This window comes from Molothrus ater, chromosome 23, assembly GCF_012460135.2.
Source record: "Molothrus ater isolate BHLD 08-10-18 breed brown headed cowbird chromosome 23, BPBGC_Mater_1.1, whole genome shotgun sequence".
NCBI lineage: Eukaryota > Metazoa > Chordata > Aves > Passeriformes > Icteridae > Molothrus > Molothrus ater.
The window spans coordinates 5,310,766-5,326,657 of record NC_050500.2 but is presented as its reverse complement, the minus strand read 5'-3'; the positions used below and the strand labels follow the sequence as shown (position 1 = coordinate 5,326,657).

General features: G+C 40.6%; 1 protein-coding gene across 1 annotated transcript in view; it reads right to left on the bottom strand.

Annotated features, from left to right (window-relative positions):
- MTOR (mechanistic target of rapamycin kinase) overlaps nt 1-15,892 on the bottom strand; it is a 70,460-nt gene that overhangs the window by 7,994 nt on the left and 46,574 nt on the right. The window contains 15 exon segments of the mRNA XM_036396175.2: nt 67-241; nt 531-665; nt 1,255-1,437; nt 2,124-2,176; nt 2,179-2,245; nt 2,774-2,872; nt 3,331-3,427; nt 3,750-3,850; nt 4,320-4,526; nt 5,288-5,405; nt 7,059-7,174; nt 10,236-10,367; nt 11,000-11,125; nt 13,583-13,690; nt 14,737-14,814. Coding sequence (XP_036252068.1) covers nt 67-241; nt 531-665; nt 1,255-1,437; nt 2,124-2,176; nt 2,179-2,245; nt 2,774-2,872; nt 3,331-3,427; nt 3,750-3,850; nt 4,320-4,526; nt 5,288-5,405; nt 7,059-7,174; nt 10,236-10,367; nt 11,000-11,125; nt 13,583-13,690; nt 14,737-14,814 — 1,795 coding nt within the window.

The following is a 15,892-nucleotide window of genomic DNA, read 5'->3' as shown; positions in this document are numbered from 1 at the left end:
AATTGGACCTAAGAGCAACAACTGTTGAAATACTGGAATAACAAAGTGGAACCTGCTCTCTCTTACCCATTAGTGTCAGCTTCCTGGGTCGCTGCTTGGAGGTGATGACCTGCAGTGAAGGAGCGATGGACTGGATCCGTATGATGGGCTGGTTGGGGTCGTACGTTCCTGGCACTGCCAATTCCAGATCCCGGCACATTAAGAGTTTTGGTGACACGTACTGTAGCTCCAAAGAAGTGAGCTACCAAAACCAAAAGAAATACAACCCCTTTGAATTTCAGTTCAAATTTCACAGAAGCACCTGAAGAGCTCATGCTGTCAAGAGACCTAAAACAGTTCAGGTCGTGACCAAAATACTTCAGGTACTTGCAGGAAGTGCTACATAAACACCAAATTTGCAGCAAACCCTATGCAGTTATTTCCAGAATACCTAATTAGAATGTTTTGAATAACCAGCAAACATAAAGCAAAGGTTGGTATTGACAGCTTGCACTGTATGACCCACAAAAGATCTGAATCTGCCCCCTCACCTGCGGCAGCTGCTTTGAGATACGTCGGAACACGTGGTAATAGAGATCCCAAGCCTGAGTTAGGTCTTTGACATTTCCTGATTTCATATACTTCCTGCACCACTCCTGAGCTTCCATGAGATCTCTGCCATAGGCCTAGGGATTCAAACAACAGAAAAATGAATTTCAACAGACTGTAGTGTAACAGGTGGGGACCACTTAACACCTACAAAGATCATCAGAGTCTCTTTTCAAATTGCACTACAAATACTTGATCTCACATTTTTATAGCAGATCAGAAATTTATAGCATTTTTTATAGCAGAAGTGAAATTCCTGATCCAAGATCTGCATTGAATTTATCAAACAACATTGCTCACAAGTAGACTTCATTATAGGAGAATTGAATGCTCAGAATCACCCTTTAACAGCAGGCTTACAAGCTCAGTGAATTCTGTTATCTGTGCTAGTGCTTACTGTGATCAAAGCAGAATAATTAACAGCAGAGCAGTCATCCTTTTTTAGTCCCTATCAGACACCCTGCCAATACAAGACTCCAGGGCAATCTGGCATCTTATAGTCACCAGAAGTGACACAGATCTGAAGACAAACATCAATAATGAAATCTGCAGCTAACATAATGAGTCCCAAGAGATTCACTTTTTGTGTTAAATGGCAAAGGTTCTTGTAACACATCTGGGGCAGGTGGCTGTCCTGAAGAACAGCTCTGGGCCATTTGCTGATACCTGATTGAAGGATGTCTCCTTTAAAGTCTGAGGCCCTCGCTCCATCATTGCATGAAGTGGTTCCAGCACCTCAAACATTCCCTTTACATTTCTTTCTCCAAAATACAGACGAGATGCTTCTTCCAACCCTTCATGCCACATCTCATGCCATAGGATGGCCACACGAATTAGCTCTTCACTCACCTGTTTTAGACAGAAAAAAAGATTAAATGTCCAAAGAAATCCCTGGGACTGGCTGCTGACTTAAAATTGCAAAACTCCTCTCTTCTCTAATGTTATGAAATATTTGTTCCTGAAAGCCAGAGGGAGCCACAAGAACTAACATAGTGATGGCACATTTTTTCTGTAAGAAGCTGACCAGGCTTTTCTGACCTTATTTGTTACCTTTGAAATTTTCTATAACCATAATGATGGCACATTTTTTCAGTAAGAAGCTGACCAGGCTTTTCTCACCTTATTTGTTACCTTTGAAATTTTCTACATGCTTATGCAGCTTGGCCTGAAAGCATTATTTTTCATTTATTCATAAAAATCTTTATCAAATTAATTATAATACTCTTTCTATGCTATGCTCAGTAAGTTTTGTTTCTACTTCCCATTAAGCAAAACCACCTCTTTATGGAGCAAAGGTTTTTCATGTATTTCTTCTCTAAATTTATTCATAAGGGAACACAAAAACTCAGTGTGTGAATTATTGTAAAATGGAAGCATTCTCTGGAAATTACACTAATACTGTAATTTCTACCAGTTGCAAATACCTCAAATTAATTACACTTGAAGAGAATTGACAATGAATAGTCATTTTGTGTTACTAGAACTGACATCCATCCATCCAACATAACACACTTAATGCTACACTGAGCACTCACCATCATTGCCTGCTGCACCAGGGTGTTGCTATGCTCACACATGTTTTTCAGATCTTATTTGCAGCATTGTGTCGAGCAGTGGTGGTAGATTTAGAAGCCACAGTCAAAGGATAGATCAAAGCCTGCAAGGGACAGCAACCAATAATACTTTAGAACCCCAAGAAGAGCTACATAAACTTAAATAATTAGCAAAGCATTAACAAACAGCAGCCTTAGGAATCAACAGGAGGAAGCAAGCTTGCTTGTGAAAAGCAGTGATAGGAATTTACTACTGAAAGTCTTGTGATCCAACAACAGGCTGTCAAGACTTTAATTCACTGAATAGCAGAACGACATTGAGAGCCTCTTTCAAACTGGAAGAACAAAAACAGGTCATAGGATTTTGTGATATTCCACACTATGGAAAGAAATTTCCATAAAACCTGTGAGGAAGGTTCTTAGACATTTAAGGTGATTTGCACTGCCCAGCAGACATTAAATCACATTAGACAAAGAGTTCTTCCCAGGCTGCATGGCTCATTCACCTCCCTCCCTTTTTATAAGAAGTGCTGAGGTGGCAGCAGCAATGGAAACTGTCCCCACCCTCGCTGCCATCACTGCTGTGACTCCTGTGCGGGCACTGAGAGCTCCTGCTCTGAGCCCAGGCTCACCTGCGGGTGGTAGCGCCCGATGTCCGTGAGCAGCTGGTGGATGAGGCGCCCCACCAGCGGCCGAGGGGTGTCAATCCTGGCGATCAGCTGGGGGATGACCTGCAGCAGGGAGAGGGACAATAAACACTCCTGATACTCCTGCCTGGAGCACCTGCAGGCAGCCCCAGCGAGGGGGAGAGAATGATGAGGAGATGACTCCACTGATAGCAGAAGGCTAATTAATTACTTTATTCTACTATATTATTCTATACTATATTACACTGTATACTTTATTCTACTATATTATTCTATATTACACTATATACTGTATTCTACTATATTATTCTATACAATACACAGTATAGAATAATGTAGTATAATAAAGGAATTATATATTATATAAATATAATATATAATATTATATTTATTATAAAAATAATATAAATATATTATATATATAATATATAAATATTATATATTTATATACATAATATATATATAAATATATCACTATATATATAAATACATAAAAATATATAAATATATATAAATATATAAATATATTATGTGTTATTTACCTGCAGCCAAGTGTCTATTTGGATTGCCTTGACTCCTTCTACCAAAGCCTCATTCACATCAGGCCAATGACCATAGTCAAACCACAGAGTAAGGACTCTGAAAAGGAGAAATTCTTTTGTTAGGAACAAGCAAACAAACACACCACCAAAACAAAACAAAAACCACCAACTAACCAACAAATAAAACCCCACCACAAAACCCCCAAACAAATAAAAAAAACCCCAAACCTATTTACAAGGAACTTTTCTTCCCAGAACCCTCAGAAAAAAGGGATAATCCATCCAACAAAAATTAGCCTGGACCAAAGCATTCACTTAATTCAACCATAACAAAAAAGAGCAGAAATAATGTTCTACCTAATCTAAAATCATGTGCTCTTATCAGCTGGATTTCATTTACTGTGTGCTTTATTATGTACCTTAGAGTGTCTTGGAGGTTGTTTCCTCGAGACAGAGAAATGGATCGGAAGAAACCTTGGACAGCAGGGACTGTGTACATCAAGAGGGTCTTGGATAAATCCTTTGGGAATGAAATTGCTGCATTAGTTCTATGCAAGAACATCAGCCCACATGAATCCTTAACTCAAGAAGGGGAAAGAGGAAAAAATATGTGGAAATATAGACCTAATCCCCACTGTAGCTGACTTCTGCTCCTACTCTTCACAGGACATGGTGCTCCTAGGATTTTATGTTTTGCTTGACTACAGAAAGGTCTTTCAGCATGGCAGGGAAAATGCTGTGAAGGGGTTTTACACTTCAGTTTGTTCAGCCTAAAAACTACCTTACTATAACTGGTAAATGAAAGAGATTCCTCAGAGTCTTCCATGAAGGGCCTAACCAGAAGAATTTGTTAATGCCCTGTACCCTATGACAGCCCCTTCAGGTCACAGCTAATAATAATTTGCGTTAATTTAGCCAATGATTTTTTTTTCCTGTGTCTAAGCAGAAAGTACCAATGTCTCAAGAAGAAGGGGGAGGAAGGAGGGTACCTCAGTGACTTTTTTCTGCACTGGGGATGGGATGGGACTGTTCTCAGTGCTCTCTGCATCACTCTCACTGTTGCTGCCCTCCGTGTTGGCGCTGGTGATGCTGGCTCCGCTCGCGTGACGGAGTTTCTTCTTCTCATCTCTGGCCTGGTTTTGATGTTTATAGTGAAGCACTGCTTCAAAGTTCATCACTGCCCAGGCATGCCAGGCCTGCCAACAGGACAGAACACAAGTCAGACTCCTTTCTGCAACTGGCACTTCCTAATTGTTAGATATAATCCAACCTTTCTGTGTCTGCAAAGTAAGTAATGTTCTGCAGACAACACAATGCTTTGATTTCTCTAACTGCTTGTAATTTGAACTGTCTTATTATCTTAAATAATATCATGTTATGTTCTTGACCTGGAGCTGCCTATTGAATATTAAAGTGAATGAGCTCTGTACCAAAAATTTAATTATATTTGCATATAGCTTAATTTTTCAAAGGCTAAAAGGAAAATTAGTATGTTAAGACTAGGGGATGTGTAATGAGAAAAATACAGGAGATGGCTGCCCCAGAGAAGATCTGGCACCAAATATTAATTGAAATATCACAACCACAAAATCAAAGGCTCTTTGGAGAATTAACAACAGGGCTACTTTCCTTGTTCAAGTATACTGACTGAGAACAAGTTAAATTTTTCCATTTTCTTTCTCCTTCATTGCTAACTAACAACAGGAGAGAGTCTCAAAAGCAAGAAGAGAAACTGAATTGTGGCCTAGTTTTACCAACCAGATAAAATTCTAAACAAAAATCTCATGTTTACCTTGAGCCACTTTCTCTGTTTTTTTGATTCTGTTTTGGTTTTTTTTTTTTTTAAATCCTATTGGCAGTAACAAGGCAGACAGTTATGGGAGGTCTTCCAATGAACACCTTCCTTTCCTGTACTGTGGGATTTGATAAAATTGATCTGGAAATTTTCTGTAATGACCTTGTACCAGTTGCGATCGTGCTCCGTTGCAGCACTGTAGTATTGCAAGACTTTGGGGATGGTGCTCTCATTGATGCCTTGCAGGTTCAGCTGCCACTCACCCAGTTTCAGGAAACACCTAGGTAAGCAAAGGGATTATTGATTCAAAACCTAAAATGAAAACAAATCCTCTGGATTAAAAGGCGAACTTGGTGTCTGGAGTCTAAAAGACATTCCATGTGGTGAATTCAGTCAGGTAGCCTCTCCTACAGGGTGGATGCAAGATTCAAAATATCTCCATCTTGCTTGTAGTGTGGAACTAACTAGCTGAAGGTTTAATTTAAGAGGAAAAGTGGGGATCAAACATTTTTTCCTCATCTGTATAAGTTATAAAATAAATGTAAGAAGTAAGTAGCAGCCACATTGAAAGACTTCATCAGTGTGTGGTGATAAAATCATCCACATGAGCTGCTGAGCTGTCCTGAGCACCATATGAATGAGCCTTCTGGGGAGAACACTGACAAACAAACAATGCAAACACAGAGGAACTGTTCTTCCCCCAGCCAGAACCCCATGAAGTCATTCCCTCCTAGAGGAAAGGAAAAACAACATATTTTTACTGCAGCAGGGTGGGGATGTCAAGGTTTGCCCAAAACTTAATACTTTGCTCCCTCAGCAGGCTTTAAATGCCACAGTTAGGACACGGCTGTCCTTTCTGTATTTTGAGTTTTCCAGAAAGCATTGTGCAAGACAAATACTGTATGCAAATCATTACAAATTTGTTTTTCATTATAGTCACTGAAAAAAATAAGAGAATGGTTTTACCAAGGGTTCCCATCCTCATAAAAGCAAATTGAGTGCATACCTCCCTTCAAAAAAAAGCAAACCTTCAATAGAAAGCACTATGCAATCTTCAATTTAAACTGAAAAAAAATAGATCTGGCACCTACAGATCCACAGAGAAAAATGAAGAAAGGGTTTTTATGCAACAGGATTGTAAGAGACCATCACATGCTAGGCACCTACTGCCCAAAGCACTGCTGTTGTGCTTGGCAGCCTGTGCATTAACACAGATGTGCCAGGCTTGTGTGGGGAGTGTTTCTTTCCTAGTGACCAAATCTCCTGAAAAGCAGAGAAACAGACATGCTGAGAGCTCTGCTTCTGCCAACGAGCCCAGGGCTGGAAAAATACAACCAGGCACCAGCAAGAAATATAAGCTTGTTCAGGCTGATGTGTTCCAGTAACATTTACTGAACATTACACGGTAGATAAGAATGTAATACTGTCACAGGATTTTATGGAAAATCCTTTCTTTAGGATTTACATTCCTGAGAAGCTGAGAGGCCTCAGAAACAAAATGTAAACAATGATTATCTGCTGCTGTGGAATGCAACAGGTGGCATCTGTGATTGGTCTCATGTGGTTGTTTCTAATCAATGGCCAATCACAGCCCAGCTGTTTCAGACTGGTCAGTCACAAGATTTTGTTATTCCATTCTTTCCTTTCAAGCCTTCTGATGAAATCCTTTCTTCTATTCTTTTAGTATAGTTTTAATATAATATATATCATAAAATAATAAACCAGCCTTCTGAAACATGGAGTCAGATCCTCGTCTCTTCCCTCTTCCTGGGACCCCTGTGAACACCACCACATAACACCAAAGCAGCTAAATGAGAAACCCTTTCTTTTAATCAAAGCATCAGCTTTGTCTGAAATGTGTCACCCCCAGGGACCCTGCACTTCAGGAGAGGCTTCAGTTTGAGTTTAGAGCTAAAGGGTGCCCCGTGCTGACCGTGCCATGAGTTTGTGGAGCTCCTGTTTGTGCTGCTGGTCCTCAGTGGCGATGGCGTGCTGGGCCTGCTGCTGCATGGTCTGCACAAAGTGCTGCATGTGCTGGAACGCATCAATCTGCAAAGGGATGGAGGCAGTCAGCACCACAGGCCTTAAACACCATTTCTCAAGGGAGAAAAACAATGTAGAAGTGATTTTCACAGAAATAAAAATATATGGTTTTGTTTTCTTTCAAAGCTTTTCAGCCGTTAATATCCCTCTAAAGTCACTTTATATTTTAAATATGTCTAAATGAATTAAGAGGTTAGAGATTCTTATTGTCTCTGAAACTGCTAAAGTGAGGAACAAATAACTGCATCCTTGCAATGCCAGGCACACCTTCACTGTCATACAGAGAACCAAAGGGATGACTGACCATAACACACGATGTGCAAGAACTGCACTCTGCCAAAGCAACAAGGTCACCTGCACAGGGAGAAGCTTCAACAGCACAGAATGTCCTGTTACTGCCCACACAGTGTGAGATACAGAGATACCTCCTTTTCAGCTGAGCATGCACTTAGCCTGGCAATTGTGACAATCAAATGTTTACAGCTTACAAACTGTATCTGAGCAGGACAGTCCTGAACAGACAGGATCACAAATCCAGAGAAGCCTACCTATAATATGCTATGGGCAGACAAAAAACCCCCAAAAAACAACAAAAAAACCCCAAAAATCCAACCCTAAACTACAATAGAAAAACTCCCCAAACAACCCCCCACAAACAAAAAAAAACCAAATCAAATAACAAAAAACCAAACAAAAAATCAAACCCATGACAATTTGAGAAAATAATGCCTGAAGGAAAACTTGCAGCTTTCTGATCTTCTCTCTCCTAACCTTTCAGCTTTGTCTGGGCTTGAAGTACACACCATGAGTTGTTTCAACAAATTAAAGTCTGGATTTCTCCTCAAGTTATTGAAGAAGTTCAAATGTGTATTACGCCTTGACAGAATATTATACAGGGCAGTCGTGGTAAAGCAACTTTCACTACCAAATTCTGAGGGAAAATATATTTTTAAAATTCCTTGGAAAGTATTCTGGGGTAGGAGAACCCAAGAATAAAGATTTCAGAAAAACACATGCACGCTTCACTGGAAAGAATTAAGAGTAAAGCTCCTGCAATCTGCAAGGTCATTTCAGGTTAGGAACTGCAGAATGTGCAGTTAGAAACCTAATTTACCTCTGTGTATCTATAGGAATGAGCTATGTTAGAGACAAAAACCACTTGAGCTCAAATGCCTCATCTATCCTGTTCAAATATCAGCATGCACAACTCAGTGGTGAGGAAAAAGAGTATTACCCAGGGTGAAATAAAAGAAAAGAAAGGATCATACTCATAACATTAATATGGTGCATTCAGCCCAGGGTGAAATAAAAGAAAGGATCATACTCATAACATGAATATTGTGCATTCCATAGCTGTAACCCAGACAGAAGGGACTGGGGTGTGGTGTAAATAATGGTCTTACAAATAGTTATGCTAGACATCCATTAAAAATAGACAAAATATATTGCCAAACAGAATTATTACAGAATCTTTTTATGTGCCCCTTTCCTATCTAGATACACCCAACATTCTGGTCTTCAGTTTCCATTAATATTGAAAACTGATGGCCATAAACTGACAGATGGAGCACTTAAGACTGAAAGCTGCAAGTTTTCCAGAACAACCAAATTCCTAAGTTTGTATGCATCCTTTCTGTGGGATATGGCTTAGAATGCAGCTGCTGGCAAAGATCTGTGTTGGAAGAAATGTAATAGGGTTGACATATAAATTTTGATCTGTTGTTTAAGAAGACTGTTGTGGAGCTCTGCAAGTGCCATGTGGCTGGTTTCCTTCTAGATGCCAGCTTTTTTCCTGCTGGATTTGACAAGTACTGAAAACTGCCATTTTAGGCCAACAAAGGAACCCTGAACTGCTGAGTAGAAAAAATGGTCATTTCCCACCATCCCAGCCTACATCAGCAGCTTCTTACTTAGGATACCAAATGAAGTGAACACACACAGTTACATAAAACTACACACATCACCAGGTGTAACTATGTATTATTTATCATCTATTTTGGTATCAGTTTTCCCTCATCTTCAAGGGGTCCATTTATTCTCCCAACCGTTAATTTTAGACACGTTCTCCTACCCCCTTAATCTTTGTGCCTTGTCTCATTCTGCTTTCCACCACTGCACCAGGTCCATCAACTTCCTGAGCACAAGTCAAACACCACAAAACACAGTTCCCCTCACAGAGACAGGCAGAGACCCCACATACTTCTGGGGTCATTTACTGAAGAGGGTAAGAGGAATTTCACTGTTTTATAGAGCCAACAGAACAGGGCCTTAGCAGCAGCTCCTTTTGCCTTTTTAATTCAAATAAAGAATAGTTAGTTGTGGCAACGTTCCCACAGCAATGGCTCTGCTCCAGTGCTGGCAATCCCAAGGCAGAAAAAATAAAGATGTGGCAGAATATGAGGATAAATGGAGGCTTTAATGTATATTAAAAAAAAAAGATAACTTATCCAGTCTGAAGCTTACTGGATTTGATTACGTAAATTCTCTCTGTGTTGCAATGTCAAAAACATTCACCCTGGGCTCTCTGGTGCCAAAGTGCTCCCATGACAAACTCTATGTGCTTTTCAGCTGTCTTTCAGTTAGAAATTTCCAATAATCTCTTTAGTAACAATCAGTTCTGCTCAGCAAACTGTTCAGGACACTTCTAAAACTGGTTATAAACCCCCCTTTACTTCCCTCTTTCTGCATGTGACCCTGAGCACAGGTACAGTGTAGAGACCCAGCAATCAAAACAGTGGATGAAAAGTCAAGCAGAAAACCTACACAGCACCAAAGAGCTGCTACTGACCATTAATCCTGGCTGCAATCCTGTTTGGGTACCAGCTACTGGCTTAGCAAAAAGAATCTTTCCATAGATGAAAGAAAATTAGGGCCAGGTTTTCTGTGCATTACAGAGTTTTAGTGGAAATAAAAAGCTTATGATCTGAGTAACAATAAGGAAAAGAATTAGTTCCTCTATTTCAGGGGAACAAAAGGACAACATCCAGCTTTGCCTTTGTTCTGTTGGGAACATGAAGAGCTACCAGTGCACAAAGCCTGAGCAAAAACAAAGCAGTGTGCTCTGTACCTTCCGGGCACTCTTCCACATGTGCTTCATGTATGCATAGGTCACTTGGGGATGCACTGTGGGCAGGGGGTGATCCAGCTGCCGAGAGGGATCCACTCCCAGGAGCAGGACAAGGGTCTTGTGGGCCAAAGCCTGGAGAAGTGGCAAAGACAAAAAGCAGGTTATAACATAATTGTCATTGTTACCTCTGGCTCATATTGCCTCAGAATTGTCCTACACTGAAAAAGTACATCTGACCCTCCAGATACAACACAGACACAGCAGACTCCCTGGACTCACAGAATACCACGTGATAAACCATGTCTTCCTTTGGATCAGAGCATTAGATTCTCATTTCAGAAGACAGTAGAAAGTCTCTGTTTCAAGTATTTGGTGATAAATTTTGTGATGAATGTTAAAATAGGACTGTAATGTTCAACAGTAACAGCACATTCTAGATTTGACTCTCTGCTCTAGCAGAGAGAGCTATTATTAATAATCTCCAGTAGTGCATAAAAACTTCCAGTTACAGCATGCAATGAAAAATTGGCCCAGGGGCTCTCAGGTACAATATCAATCCCACAAAAATAACCTTGGCTACAAGCATGAACTTTATGCTGGTTACAATTTCAGCATTTCAACAATTTCTGACTAGTTTCTTCCTCACAGGAGAGCCCATCCCACCTGGGCAATGGAAGCATTTAGGAATGCTCAAGGCTGAAGCAGCACAGCAAAGCCAATCATCCCAAAACCTGCAGAAGAGGACAGAGCCTGACAATGCTCACCAGCCTCCCACTCTTGCCACACAAGCTGGCATACTTGAGCCAAGTTCTCATGTCCTCATGAGGATTCACAACCAGAGATCGGACCATCAATATTCTTTGCCAGTCTTCCACGATTCGCTGACAGCCCTGAGAGGAAAAAAAGAGAATTTGTTATTGTTTGGTCTCCAGTGTACTGCACAGAACCTTGGTTTAGAATCTGAAGGGACTTCCATCAAGATAGAGACTTCTCTGCCATAATTCACAGCAGACTGACATTAGGAACTGCCTATTGTGGCATTCACATTCCCTGAACATGATTCCTTCACACAGGGTTCTTCTCCTGGGAAGCTGAAAGGCAGGGAGAGGCCTCAGAGAAAGGAAAACAATTCTTATCTCATTTGCTTCTCCTGTGTTGTGCTCATGTGGGATGTGTTTGGAGATTGTTTACCCACAGGTGATTGTTCCATTGCATTCTGCTGGGAGTTGTTTGCACTCTTTGGCCAATTGGGGCCAAGCTGTGTCAGGACTCTAGAAAGAGTCAAGAGTTTTCATTATTATCTTTCTAGCATTCTGTAAGTATCCTTTCTGTATTCTTTAGTCTAGTATAGTATTCTTTAATAAAGTAATAAATTAGCCTTCTGACAACCTGGAGTCAGATGCATCTTTCTTCCCTGCCACAGGGCTCACCATGGATTTACAGGAGTCTATTTCTTTAACACTGCAGTGTGTGAGGAAGGTTCAGTCCCTGACTCTCACAATCTGCAGGCAGCTCAGTGCTTGCAGTCTAATGATATCCTCTAATGGAAAGAGGAGGAAAGTTCCTGAAGCTGAAACACATCCAAGAATCAGACAAACTCTTCAAAACACAATTCCAAAGTGAGTCAAAGCGCCTTCCAAAGCGCCTTCTCCACCTATTCTTGGTTTAAATCTCAACGTGGAGATGGTAGAAAACCAAATGGTTGCAAAGATATTTTTGTCATTGCCCTTTTTCTTTGCCTTGCATGCATTCCTTTTGGAGGCTGGCACCTCTGAACTGGTTTTTTGCCAGAAACTGCAGCTCCAACTGCTGTGCTGCTTGTGCAAGCATTGTCTGGTTCTTGTCTGTCTGATGGGAGAGGCACAACACTGAGAGAGGAGGATGAGTCTGTATTTCAAACATTCAAGGATATTACAGAGAAGTAGAACTGTGGAAGGGATGTAACAACTAAATCCATGGTGCTTGATGTAGTGGCCAAGTACAGGGTAACAGTGTATCAAAGTTTCTATTCAGCCAGAAACTTTGAAACTTTTTGATTTTGAGGTAAACAAAAGATTTTGCCAATGACAAGAAGGACCTTAGCACCAAAGAAGTTATTCTTTCCCTTTTTCTTTTCTCCCAAATTAAGGACTGGGAAGTTAGGCAAAGCTTGTTCCCTAACACCCAAATAAACTTCTTCCAATAGGCATTTAAAAACTATTAAAAAACATCTATAAACCATTCAAGAACTGTTTGTACTGCTTTCAGGACTATAAAAAGCTATATTCAGACATTACACTTCCTGCCACTCCAGCTTCTCTACCCCAGTGGAATGGCCCTGAGCTTTTCCAGACTGGAATGCAGATGGGAGACTAAAAGCTTTGTCACAGTTTCCCAAACAGCTAAAAAATATACAGCAGGCTTTCACAAGGTGGCAGATTATAGCACTGCCAGTGAAGAACTCTGCTCAGGGATCAGTTCCTCCTTCAGGCAGCATTTTACCTTAGTTATACCCTTTTTTTCTTTTATCCCCTTCTCTAGCAGGAATCACCCACCTCTGTTTAAACAGTAATCTTGGATGTCCTACTGCATCTGAGGATATTCACTTTCACTGTAGGGATGCCTCTTGGAGGAAATAAGTGTCAAATATTTCTCTGATTTAAATTTTCAGAGGTACTTTGGATTTTTGATGTTTAGAAAGGCACAAAGAAAGGCACAAACTTTTCTTTCAATACTGGAAAAATCAACATTGCTAAAAGTCTCTTCTGAAAGGTCAAGGTTAATCACAGCATCATTTAGGTTGGAAAAGACCTTTATGATTATCAAGACCAACCATAAACCTAACACTGCCAATTCCACCACTAAGTAATGACCCTAAATATTACCAATCAGCTGGAAATGTTCTTGTAAGAGGTCCAAAAGGAACAGGATAATCTTTTATTTTATGAGCATGTGAATTCTCTGACCAGTTTTCCAACATTTGGAGAGAATTCACTTCTTAAAATCCAGCCAGCCAGGTAAGAAGTTCAAACTAGCTTGATCTAAACCAGTACTTCCAGATATCATCCAATATTGAGATAAGCAGCCTTGGGGATGTTACTGGTGTCTCTCCTCTGTACACATCTATCTCAAGGCTTAGTTCACCCTTTTAAAGTATCATATGAGGAACATTAATTTGGAAAAAAAAAAGAAGCCCAAATGAACAACCCAGGCAATGAGGAGAAGCAGAAAGGAGATGGAGCACACAGCCATGTGAGCATGGATGGAAAGAGCCATGCAAAGATTTGCTGAGCCACCACCCTGACTCAGAAGGAAGCTGCTCATGCCAGCCCATCAGCATCTCCATCCTGGACCTTTCAGGGATGTACCTGCAGCCTTTCCCACCAGATCTGGCGGATGATCTCACGGCGCTCCGGGACAAGTTTGTACTGGATAACCTCTTCCAGCTCTGACAGCATCTGGCAGGATACCATGGCCTGAAGGAAAAAAATCACATTCCATCCCAATCACTGCAGAACAAATCTATCATTAAGGAGCAGTATTTTGGCATCAAAATTTTAAGTACATTGGCTACCCAACAGATAAAGGGCCAACTGTGATATACTGGTACCTAGATGAGCTGCTGATTCAAACTCACACTACATGTCAATTCTTACTGACATTCCTAAGTGTCAATTCTTATTTCTTTGGAGGTGGTGGACCTCACTTCACTCACTTTTAGTTTGTCCCAAAGCTGCTCCTGCACAGCTGTATTTTTTATCTGACAAAAGCCATTTAGCTTGTGGGCCTACATAGGTCTTATGTTGGAGACAAGCATTGCTCTGAAGTTTCATGCAACTTTTAGAGATAGTCTGAGGCAGCAATGAAGGAAGGGAATGAAGGCTGAGTCTTGTGTTTTGTGTTGCTGAAATGGCTCCTGAGGTATTAGAAAGTCTCTTTTTTCCCAGCCCTGCAACTGAAGAAGAAGTCAAGATTTGTTGGTTCTGCTTTTCAAGGTTGTTTATTTTCTCTTATCTGTTCCATTCTTTCTCTGACCTGCTGAGATCTGTCCAGCAGGTCAGTTTGTGGCACAGTCCCTGCCCTTGGGGTGGTGTCAGCTTTTTATACTCAGAACTACCTGTACTTTATTTACAATAATTTTCCAATACCTATCACCTATGTTAGACAGTCTGTCTCTATCCTAAACCAATCAAACAGTGCCACCATCACAGCAGAAGATGGACGACAAGAAGAAGAGGAAAGACAGGACACACTCAGATTCCTCCATCTTGCCTCTTGAACCCCCATTCTAAATCCCAAAATTCTACTTTTCCACCCTGTGACAAATTAACTCTCATCCTACTCAAACTCTTGTGGCTTGTACATCCTCACACAAAGTTGCTAGTTGTTTCCAAGGGCTAAAATCCAAGGCACAGGGGTCTTTGACTCCATGCCAAGGTCTCTGAGCCCCTTGCAGGGTCCCAAGTCCCCCAGGGCAGCCAGAGCAATGTCCTGGGTTCTGACAGCTGGGAGCTCCACTCACCCCATAGGCTCGACTGTAGCTCTCTCCTGCCATGGCAGTCAGCTCAGCATCCAGCAGGTCTCTGGCTTTGTCAATGCACTGAAAGAGAAGAAGATATTGCTCAAAGGTGGGGGGCTTTATCTAGAGTCAACTGCTGAAGCTGCTGTTCAGCTGCTCCATCTCATGAACAAAGCTGGCATTGTTGTCACTTTGCTCTCTCTGAGAAAAGGATCCTATTAATAGAAAGATTGGACAGGAAAACAGTGGCCAGGGCATATATAAGGAAAGTCAAGGACCTTCATTCATCACCTGCACAGTTTGAAATTTGTCTTCCTAGAAAATCAAAGTTTGCAGTATTTCTAATCCTACTGTGATTGTAGAGACCATCATTAACAACATTTGTAGAGGAAAGGTTCACATTTTAGTGCAGAAGAGTTGGTTACAAAAAAGAGCCTAAAGAAATGTCTCTTGATACCACACAATGAAAGAAAATAGCTTTACTGTTTTACATAACCCAACAGGATTTTATGAATTTTACAGGACAGCAAATTTCATTTCTCATCCTCAAACTAAGACAGACTCTTCAAGCATGAAATAAATCCTGCTCTAGTTCTAGTCATTATATAATCTCTCACCTATAGCTTTTCCTGTTCAAAATGTTAAAGGTTAATCACAAACTTTACCTTTTTGAATGCCTGGTTAAGTTTACTGTGCACATCATCCAAAAATCTATTTATGGATTTTGACAGCACAGATTGAATTACTCCTTTATCTAAGCTGGCAAGCCAGCACAGAATTTTGAGAAATGGGACCTGAGCTTCCTTGGAAAGTAAACAACACATTTCACATCTACAGAGTCACTCTGCAAATCTCCTCTGTGACAAACAAGCATTACAAATACAATCATTACAAATACAAATTACTCTGTTTAATAGACTCATTCCTTGCCTTGGTACCTCGATTTAAGATTTGAGATTTATCAGTGCTAGCAGAAAAATGAAGATTATTGTACATGATATATCTGAGCACTTGACTGAAAAAGCTGTAAGAGACAGAAGTGCACAAAAATCCATTAGGAATCTTACAGGTGTCTCAGGCATTCCTGGAAATTTACAGTCAGTGCCTTGTAGAACAGAACCTCTGCTGAGATAATCCTTGTGTCCTGCCTGTCTAGAAA